Here is an 11,470-nt window from a genome sequence, read left to right as displayed (position 1 = left end):
TTTAAAGATGTCCAGATCACTAGTAGTTCCTGTATTGAGTAATTAGTGATGCATTTTATGATATTCAGAGTAAAAATTATGGTGGATTATGTCTCAGACACACAATAATGTTCTTTATGATTTGTCAGTTAATTAATAGTTATTAATGAGGCTAATCTCACTAAGTAATTATTGATTACCTAATAAGGAACTATCTCCTAAATTTTAGATTACTTTCTGAATAGTTGAGCTTGTTTCTATACTGCAGTAGTTAATAGTAGTAGCTGAAGTGTTAATGTAGTATTACTCATTAGTCCTGCATTACTTCCTAGTTACTTATTAATGACGGACCATTATTCTAAAGTGTTAACATTTATTGACACACAGCTGGTAACTTCATAGACTCTAATCAGCATCACATTAGGTTATGTTGAAGCACTGCGAGGAGGAATCTGTTTGTGTGATATATATCAGTGGAGGAAGTTCCTGCAATGCTGATCAAGTGTCCACCCACGAGACAGACTGAGTGATTCTGTTAGTTCCTGTCTCAGAGTCAACGCCTCCTTCCTCTCAAATATCATGTGAGGCTCTTCTCCCCAACATGATTCTCATTCTCTGTCATGATTCAAGCTGACTCAACTCTTCAAGTAAGTTTCTTTTATTAGCCTATGGTAAAAGTTATAATTAATTATTAATATATTAAAGTTATTTTGAGTGTTTTACAATTCAGAGATGTCTGAATGCAAATGGCACCATATCCAGGCTGACAACATTCAAAATTCAAAGTCCTTCTGATTAAAATCTAAAATGAAAATTCGGTCATGCTTAATGTTGTAACCCATATGACTTTAGTTTGTTCTTTCTTTCTGTGGAAGGCAAAAGGAGATGTTAGACAACAATGTTTAGTGACTGACAGCATCACTCACCATTCACTTCTAGTGCATCTTTTTCTCGTTCAATGAAAGCAAATGGTCTCTTGTCGTTCTGTATAGCATCTCCTTTGGTGTCAAGTCAAGTCAACTTTATTTCTATAATGCTTTATATAATACAGATCAGTTCAAAGCAGCTAACATTAATAACATTAAAATGATTAAATGATGCAAACAGTTCATTTCAGCTGTACAGCAGCTCTAAGTGCTTTGGTTAGTTTCATTAAAGATCATCAATTATTAATAGTTTATTTCATCTATAAAGCAGTTCTGCAGAAAAACAGTGATATCATCTTCCAGCTCAGTTCAGTTCTCATCCAATCGTGTCAGTGCAGTCAAAACAGTGATATTTCAGAATGAGAGAAGAGTCATAGAGGTTTGGAACAGCCTGGGGATGAGTAAATGATGACAGATTTTTCATTTTTGGGTGAACTATCTCTTTAAGAAAGAAAAAAAAAAAGATAAGACTAATATTTTATATTTAAAAAAAAAAATGTTATATAATGATCTAATTTATTAATCAACTATAATGACAAAAAAATTATGAGGGATTTTTTTAATGCTTACACTTGTGAAACAAATAGTATACTTACATCTTAAAAGTATATTTGCAGATAATATATATATATATATATATATATATATATATATATATATATATATATATATATATATATATTCATCAAAGTTATACATGAATTTTGAACAATACCTGTTCTTGTCTTAGGAGAACTTGTTTGATCCACTTAAAATATTGACTATATATATATATATATATATATATATATATATATATATATATATATATATATATATATATATATATATATATATATATGAAGAGTTCAGATGCAAAAGCCTCTAAGTGCCATCTGAAATTTTCTTCTAGAATGATCATTTTTATCAAGCTCGTTAAGTTCAGTAATTTCACTTAAATGACAATTAATAGGTAATTTTCATTGCCATTTAAGTGACATTACTGAACTTAAATATACAAGCTTGATAAAAATGATCATTCTAGAAGAAAAGTTCAGATGGCACTTAGAGGCTTTTGCATCTGAACTCTTCATATATATATGACTATTAAATGAAATAAAAATCAAGAAAATGTCTGTGTTTCTAAGCACACTTTTAATAATTGCATTTTGTAATCATTTTACTTTTATAAAAAGTTATATCTGGACATCAGCAAAAGGGCCTATAGAAGTTGTTTAAAACATTGCCATTGTCATCAAAGCACGCACTAAAAAAAGTTCTTTCATTTTCCATTTTAGTAATGGACAACATCAACAACACACAGACGGAACAGAAAAACATAACGGATGTCAGCAGTGTTTTCACAAAGCAGGTTCTGCCTGTGTTATACTCCATCATCTTCGCTTGTGCCTTCATTCTCAATGGACTTGCTGCTTGGATCTTCTTCAGGCTTCCCAGCTCCTCAGCATTAGTTGTTTATCTAAAAAACATGGTGTTGGCAGACATTCTGATGCTGTTTACCTACCCGTGGCGTGTGGCCAGTGACCTCAGTAGCGGTGGCTTGCAGTTGAGGCTGATAGTCTGCCGCTACACAGCTGTGCTTTTCTACCTCAGCATGTACACTGGAATAACCTTTATGAGCCTCATCAGCTTGGAGCGCTACTTTAAAATAGTCCGCAGCACCTCCAATGTGTCTTCCTTCCTGCAGCGCGTTTCGGTAGCGAGAGCTCTCGCGCTGCTATCTTGGGCCATCATGATGTTCTTCATGCTGCCGAACACCATATTAACCAACCAGCCAATGCCTAAAGAATTTAACTGCATGGCCCTGAAAAGTGAGCTGGGTCAGCGCTGGCACGAAATTTCAGCCCACTTCAACGTTGGAGTCTTCTGGGTGGCGTTCATGCTGATGGTGTTTTGCTACACCTCCATCGCCTGTCACGTGTACCGCTCTTACAAACGGGTGCAAAGGAACAGCAGTGAGGCAAGACGACGGTCAAATCGAAGCATATTCAGCTTGCTGGCCGTGTTTGTCTTCTGTTTTGTGCCCTACCACGTTTGTCGCGTTCCCTACACGCTTAGCCAAAGGCCCGAGGCTGATTTTAGCGCGCACAACCTCTTAATTCTCTTCCAGATGAAAGAAGCTACGCTCTTTCTGTCCGCCCTTAACGTCTGTCTGGATCCCGTCATTTACTTCCTAATGTGCAGGACATTCAGAGAGTCACTTTTGCAGACTTTGTGTAACACTTCTGTAAATCGAGACACCAGGAGGCCTTCAATAGGTACTGGGCTGAGTGTCAGTAATCTGTAAGAGGAAGAGCAACGAAGGAAATGGAAAATGCCATTTTCAAGATGAAAAAGCAGATTTTACATTTTAAAACCACACATCTTGCTATGGTTTCCTTGCATGAGAAAATGCAGAATGAGAAGGCAAAATGAAAGAAGGTCACACCAAAGTGGTGTTTTCCAGAAAACCAGTATCCAACCACAGCTCTCAAAATCATACTGAAATAAGTCAATCTTTAATGGCAAGGTATAAATAAAATGTACTCACCCTCATGTCATTTGAAATCTGATCTTAAAATAAATGCTTCATATTGATGTTACAGAAGAGCCATTTTAGGCTATGTGAAGAACCTTTCAGTGAACAGTTCTTTTTTTTTTTCTTAGTGTGAAGAACTTTTTAATAATCTGAAGAACCCTTTTCCACTTTAAAGAACCTTTTGTGTAATGGAAAGTTTCCATAGGTGTCAAAGGTTCTTCATGGACCATAGATGCCAAAAAAATGTTTTATTTAAGTGTGTACTTATGTGAAATATAAATGGTGAAATTTTGAAGAATATCCCAGACAATCTTTCCCATACAATCAAAGTGAATGAGACTAGGAGCCCTATTTTAATGATCTAAGTGCATGGTCTAAAGCTTAGGATGTCCAAAGGGTTGTCCCTATTCTCTTAATGAGTAATGGGTGTGTTTTTGGGTGTGTTTTTGAAGTGTTAATGTATGGGTGTGTTTTTGGCTTTACGTGCAATTAACCAATCAGAGTCTGACATGACGGAATTTGTGCACGGAAAAACGGAACGCTTCTCCAGAGAGGAAACGGATCTGCTCGTGCGCGAGGTTAAAGCGCTCAAGCAGACCATCTACGGGACAAGCCGGATTCCACCAAATCTGTATATACACATTAATAATCTTTTACATTGTAATTCTGTAATTTATTGAATTATTTTTTAATATTTGGCATGTTTGTGTGCTGCTGCGTGTAATAAGCAGAGTGTACGCACATTATGGACCCGACTATAGGCGCACATTACTAACGCACTCTTTAAATAACAAAAAATATTGCGCCATTGACTTTAGACCAGGTTTCTGTTGGTCAATGGCGCAGTCTCTTTCAGTTGCCTCAAAATAGAACGTCAACAATGTGCCTGAACAAACCTCGTTTTCAGACCAGCACACCCATGGGCGAACAAAAGGGCGCAAATGCATTTGCTATTTAAACAACGTGGCGCAGGACATGAAAATGATAACTGCGTCGGGCTGAAACTAGCAAAAAACACTTGAGTTGTGTCTGGTGCTGCATTGCGCCGGGTGTATGACAGGGCCCTTGGAGTGTCAAGAACCAAAAAAGACAAAAAAGCAACATAAATATTATTTTAAGTCTTCTAGTCATACAATTGCTTTGTGTAAAGAACAGTCCAAAATGTAAGTCTTTAATCATGGAAAATCTTGCCCTTCCTGCTGCAGCATGCAGTGCTCAAATTAAATATGTTCTAATCATTATAGGACATTTGACATGATGATCCATGGTCACATTAATAGAAATTAGGGTGAACTCCAATTTTCCAAGTTCTTCTTTTGTGTTCCACAGAAGATGTATGTACTGTATGTGCAATAAATAAATTCTAACTTAAAACATTTGACTATTATGAATGTACTCATGATAGTTTTCTTAAAAAGTGTTTTACTAAGGCTATACAGTATATGGTGCAGGTCAACCCGATCCCTGTATTTCGCCACGTTGAAATAACGTGACCCGCGTGTTTCACTAAACATTTCAGAGAATCTTCACGCTCACTGGCTGCTTCAATAGTGCTAAACAGTGTTTCTTCATGACGGAGGAGCGGAAATTAGATAATGAAACACACTCACACTTTAGTATGCAGAAAAGGTCAGAAGATAGTCAAATCCAAAACAAGTGTAAACATTGGTATGGCACACACGTAAAGATTTGATGATGGAGAAAATACTGAGTTGTGAGTTTTTTTTTTTTTTTTTTTTTTTTTGATGGACAGGTAAGGGAATTATTGTGTAGACACTCTCTAAAACTAGTATCAATGTACTGTATATTCAACTCAAAGACTATACTGATACTGATGATCCACGTCAAGATGGCAGTAAAGAGTCTAACACAATTGAGGTATTGGTACTTAAACTACAGGAAGATGCTAATCCAAGCTAAAGATGAACCAGTGTTTGCCCCACATAATACATCCAGATATTTTCATTTAAACTTTGTTCTAATGACTAATTTCCCAAATTGTAATGAGATATTATTTGAATAGTTTACACTTCTTTTAATAAAAGTGTGACGAGTCTCCCTCGGCCCTGCACACACAGTTAGTTATTTACGGGAGTGACAACCAAACTAACCCTAACCCTAACCCTAACCCTAACCCTAACCCTAACCCTAACCCCTAACCCAAGCTTAACCAAACTCACACCCATACATTTTCAGTATTCACACAACAGCAATCTCGGAAAACCTACACTGTGTGAATGGAACCGGACAGCTAGTTGTCTGACTCGTAATACAGTACGAGAGAGCAGCTCTGCACTGCACAAAAGTGTGTCTACTGTGTAGTTTTCATGTGTGGTTTTGGTAACTTATATGAGCTGTGTGTGTCATCTGAAGGCTTTAGATCCAGTCACTGTTCTCCACCGAAACTGCTCCAGTCAGTGTTGTTTTCTACCCGCAACTCAAATGCCATGTGTGAGATAAAGACGCGAGCACATCGGTTAAAGACGTCCATCTAGCCCGTGTTTACAATAAAACTGCTGCTGGTTAATGAAGATTTGACAAACTCCCGGCTCACTTGGACTCTTCTTGTTGTGTCAAAAGTGATATGACTTTTCAGTTTTACGGACGTCATCTTTGATATTACTTTGCTCACTGTCACTATGATTACTGGTAAGAGAATACGGGCTTGACTCCTGTTGCACGTTCATACAGACTCACACCTGTACGTAAATGTGGTTATCATCCCAAAAACGGATATTGTGAATGTAGCCTTTAGCAACTTTGATTGGTGATGCGTTCTTAAAGAAATTGGGTAATACTAGCCTATTGGGAAAGAATGTTACACTTCATTAAATATTGGTAGCTTCTTTAGCTCAGTGAGTTTCGTTAAAGTTGCATGTTTCATGTACATACTGTAGGAAATATGTTCTCAGTGTGGAATTTAGCTTTAGACTGGAAATTGGATTCTGTACACTATTTTTCTTTTATGTAGATAATAAGAAAATAGAAAGTCTACAATGTAGGAATGATGTAGATCTAGTGCAGATAACCACATTTTTACTCAAACAAAAATGTGTTACTTTCATCCCCAGCAACCCCTTGTCACAACTCTGGTTGTTAAGCACACACACGACAAATAAAATGTTGTCAATCCAAACAGACAGGAGAAACAACCAAGACGTAGACATAAATGATACCCGACAAACTAAAGGAGAGCAAGCATGAACATAAATACACTGAGCAAACGAGGATAACTAATCACACCTGAACTGAATAAGAACCAAATCAGTAACTATGACAACAAAAAAGGGTGAAGGCAGGGAGAAATGGTGCAAACGAAAACAAAGTTAAAAACTGAGGTGATATGTGACACCCCTAAAAAAAAAGAAAAAAAAGTACAACAAAAATGATTGCAGCAATTAAATGCAGAAATTGCCTGGGTAAAATCAAATGGATGTGTTATTAAAACATTTGTTCCTGTGTTTACTAGATGTATTTGCTCACCGTGTGCTCATACTATGGCCACAATATGAGCTCATCCCAGCTAGAAATGTTATTGTTCTATGAATGTTTTGAGAGCATTATGTTATGTTCTTGTAATGTTTTCTGAAGCTAATTTAATTTTTGTTATCAGAATGTTATCCTAAAAGGTAGGATAACACTCTCTAAAAATATTTAGTGATAACATACATTATCCCCTAACATTCTTATAAAGTTTTAACAGGAAATGTCCCAGCAGACAGAGGATGGTTTGGTCAGCATTGTGGAGGTCAGTTGTTGCTTTAGTTGGGGTCTTTGGCCTTGACTATTTGATGTTAGTTTTTCTCTGGAAGCTGGAACTGTTTATTATGGCATGAGAAAATGTGTTCGAGTATGTTGACTACATGTTGACTAACAAAGATATTATTATGATGTAACGGCCTGATTTCATCCAGAGTCTAATCTCTAGCATCAATTTCACATGAACTCAAATAATCAGGATTTCAACAAAAGATCCTGCAGCATTTTAATCAGAAAATCTGGAGTATTTAATTGCAAATTTTGTTTATAATAAGTTTTAACCCCCTTTATTGAGACAAACACAAACCTCAAGAATCAGCGCGTGAATCTCAATAACGGTGACATGCTTCATGCCGCAATGCATTCTGGGTGCATCATACAAAACTCATCAGTGGCTCCCAGAATGCATTGTGACATTCAGTAATGAGTGATTCAGTAAGTCGAAATGTTTAGGGTTTTTGTATTATTATACATATTTTCTTTTTTAAACACTGTTGGATGTCATGCTTTTGAAACATTATTATAATCTATTATATGAAATTAATTACACATATGATAGTCTTGAAGAGATCAGCTGATCAGAGCACTACATGATGATTATATCATTATCGTCATCAACAAGTTGCTGACATCATCTGATCACATTTTCTCTCACTGTTCTTGCCATAACAAACAGTTATAGCAGCCAGAGAAAAACTAGCATTAAAACATCAGGGGCCCTATTTTAACGATCTGAAACGCAAGTATCAAGCGCAAAACGCAAGTAACTTTGAGGGCGGGTCTTGGGCGCTGTTGCTATTATAACGGCGGGATAAATGACTCTTGCGCCCGATGCAAATCTAAAATGGGTTGGTCTGCAGTAGCTTCATTATTCATAGGTGTGGTTTGGGCGTAACGTGAAATAAACCAATCAGAGCGACATCTCACATTCCCTTTAAGAGCAGGCGTGCTTGTTCCATGGCGGATTGCTATTATAACGGCGGATTTGCCAGACGCACGCCAGGAGCGGTTCACAGCCGAGGAGACCGACGTTCTCGTCAGGGCCATAAAACACAGAGAAGTGACATTGAGGATGGAGAAACACACCCAAATTAACTTCAGTTAAACAGGCGTATGATAATTTGGGTAAATGTGTAAGCTAGATGTATGCTTTTATAATAAACTGTCTATCTATCTATCTATCTATCTATCTATCTATCTATCTATCTATCTATCTATCTATCTATCTATCTATCTATCTATCTATCGTAATAATGTATGATTTGCAAAAATGGAAACAGCTGCTTCTGTGTAGATTAGAGAATCAAAGTGTGCGCGTTGTGCACACGCTACATTGATTATGGCCAAGCATGCGCCCTTAAAATATCATATGAATAACATGCGCAACGCGCCACTGACTTTAAACTAGTTTTTTTCGGTCAGTGGCGGAATTGTTTTCTAAACCTGCAAAATAGCACCAGGGAACGTTTGCGCCGGAACACACCTCCTCTTTGCGCTGAACCGCCCCGGGGAGCGCAAGTTCATTCCCTAGTTTACCGACGTGCGTCTGTGGAGGGAAAAGTCCGCTGTGCGTCGGGTGCAAAATAGGAATGATATATAACACAATAACACTTCCAAGATGGCAGCATGTCCGCGTTTGTGTGCAGCATGTCTCAGTTTGTCTTAATTTTATGTCAAAGATAATTTTATTTGTTTTATGTTTATCGACTTTTACCTATGGAGTTCGCCGTCTTATGTTAAGACAAGCCGGGGATTGTTTATTGATCGTGTGTGGTCTTTTACCTCCACCAACGGAAGAGAAGAGCTGATCTGCCGATCGTGCTGCGATTTCTTTACTAACGGAGGGAAGACGCCGACCCACTGGATTAATGTATTAGGCTCTATTTCGTTAAGGAAAGTGCTTATTTCATTAACGCGTGTGGCCTTGTCCACAAACTAGCGTTTTGAGAAATCGGTCGCTGTTTGTTGATCTGGCACTGATCCTTTTCTGTTTGTTTTGTTTTTGATTTTCTCTCGGTGCGGGACGCGGTTTGATGTTGCGTGGATCCCTCTTTCTGCTTCGTGGTGTCGGGCAGCACTCTGTGAAAAGAGTTGGAGTACCACAAGTCTACACGTCTGTAAAGAAACCTTCATATTTTATTTTGGTTGTCGGCTCAGCTGGACTTTGAAAGGACTATGTGGTTTGTTTCTTCTAATCGCGCAGCTCTGGTGGCATTTCTGGTTGTGATACTCTACCAGGGAAACATCGGCTACAGGTATGACTCAGACTTTTCGTTACATAACGATACATTCTCAATTTTAAAATGGACAAATTTGACGGGGATTGGTATATGTACAAACTTCAACGTTCTCTCGGACTGCCGTTTGAAGTCACTACTTTCAAACTTTGTGTACGAGGATTCCATAGTTTTTGCTCAAACAAATAAGGAGCCCAGTATCAAATGTTCCATTTGTTTGAATCTTTCTGTTGGAAATGTAAGTGAAACAGTAAGGCGTCGGAGTTTTATAATTCTTATGTTACTGATATCAGGAAATGTATTACCAAATCCTGGTCCTTTTAATGACACTTCCCTAACGTTTAAAGTTCCTGCAGATTTTAAATCTAGATCAGGACTAGGTTTTATTCATTTGAATGTGAGAAGCCTGCTTCCTAAGTTGGACTTGGTGCGTATCTGGGCAAAAAATACCAGTGCTGATGTTATAGTAATATCTGAAACATGGCTTAAAAAAACAGTTTCAGATAATGCCATAGACATTGATGGTTATACCGTTTATAGGACTGATAGACCAAAAAGGGGAGGGGGGGTAGCAATTTATGTTAAGGACAGTTTTGAAGTTTCTGTGTTGCTCTCTGAGTCAGTAGTTAAAAAGTATGAATTATTAGCTTTAAATCTTATCGTTTCCAAGACTTTACATCTTACTGTTGTTGGTTGCTACAGACCCCCATCAGCTAGTACTGATGCCATTTCCTCTCTGATGCACTCTGTGACTTCTTTGAATTATAAGGAGCTTGTTCTCCTCGGTGATTTTAATGTGAACTGGCTACAGTCAGTATCTGATTGTTTCAAAGCAATTTGTGACTCTTTAAATCTCTTTCAGCTAGTTGAGACACCTACTAGACCCAATTCGAAGGATCACAAAAAGTCCACATTAATTGATCTTATTTTCAGTAATTTGCCTCATAAGTACTCTTTGGCCTCTGTATTTGCTAATGATGTTAGTGATCACTGCGTCGTTGCTGTAGTCAGAGATACCAAATTACCCAAGCACAAACCACGTATTATCACTAGACGATGTACACGGCACTTTAATAAACAAGCCTTTCTTTTTGATGTAGCACGCTATGATTGGGACAGGATTTTTCTTATTCCCGATGTTGAGTCTGCCTGGAATTACTTTTATAATGGATTCTTATCAATCATCAACAGGCATGCACCTTTTAAAAAATTCCGTGTTAAAGGTAGGGATAATCCCTGGTTTTCTGAAGCCCTTTCTGTTCAAATTCGTGAGCGGGATGTGGCTTGGGCAAAAGCTAGACAATCTGATGTTGGCTCCGATTGGATCCGTTTTAGGCAGCTCCGGAATAAATGTACAGTGGCTATTAGAAAAGCAAAGGCTGATTATTTTATTGAAAAAACCACTATTAATTCAAATAATCCCAAGAAATTCTGGCAGAATATAAAACTGATATCAGGTAGTAAAAACAAGTCTAGCTTCCCATCATGTATAAAAATGAATTCCACTAGCATATCAGATAAAGAACATATGCTCAATTGCTTTAATAAGCATTTTGTTGCCTCTGGGTTTCTATTTCAACCACTAAATCTTACAGGCTCTGATTCTGATTTTATTAATGCAGAAAGTCATCTAGAAAAGGAAGAGTTTAGATTTAAACAAATTAAGAGCACTGACGTTTATAAAGCACTCTGTCTGCTTGATATAAACAAATCTTCAGGTCCTGATTGTGTGGAGCCTGTGTATTTGAAACTGGCAGCAGATTATATTATACCTGCTTTAACTTATATCTTTAATCTTTCTTTAAATACTGGTGTTATTCCAGAAATTTGGAAATCAGCATTTGTTGTTCCTTTACTAAAAGGGGGGGATCCCACTATAATGAATAATTACAGACCAATCTCAAAGCTCTGCGTTTTATCAAAGATATTAGAAAGCCTTATTAGTGAACAGTTGACATGCTATTTGAACGCAAACAAAGTATTGTCTATTAATCAATCAGGGTTTCGCAAAAAACATAGTACTACAACGGCTATTTTGAAAGTTTTAAATG

The 11,470-nt window shown here is 37.3% G+C and overlaps 1 protein-coding gene across 1 annotated transcript; it reads left to right on the top strand.

Annotated features, from left to right (window-relative positions):
• The first annotated feature begins 548 nt into the window (after positions 1 to 548).
• LOC307167010 (P2Y purinoceptor 14) lies at positions 549 to 3,297 on the top strand. Its single transcript, XM_079885875.1, has 2 exons — positions 549 to 626; positions 2,183 to 3,297. The coding sequence occupies exon 2, from the start codon at positions 2,185 to 2,187 to the stop codon at positions 3,190 to 3,192; it is 1,008 nt and encodes a 335-aa protein (XP_079742001.1). The 5' UTR covers positions 549 to 626; positions 2,183 to 2,184; the 3' UTR covers positions 3,193 to 3,297.
• The last annotated feature ends 8,173 nt before the right edge of the window (positions 3,298 to 11,470 follow it).

Source organism: Squalius cephalus (genome assembly GCF_949319135.1).
Source record: "Squalius cephalus genome assembly, chromosome: 11".
In the NCBI taxonomy this organism is placed as follows: Eukaryota; Metazoa; Chordata; class Actinopteri; order Cypriniformes; family Leuciscidae; genus Squalius; species Squalius cephalus.
This window is presented reverse-complemented; position numbering and strand designations above follow the sequence as displayed.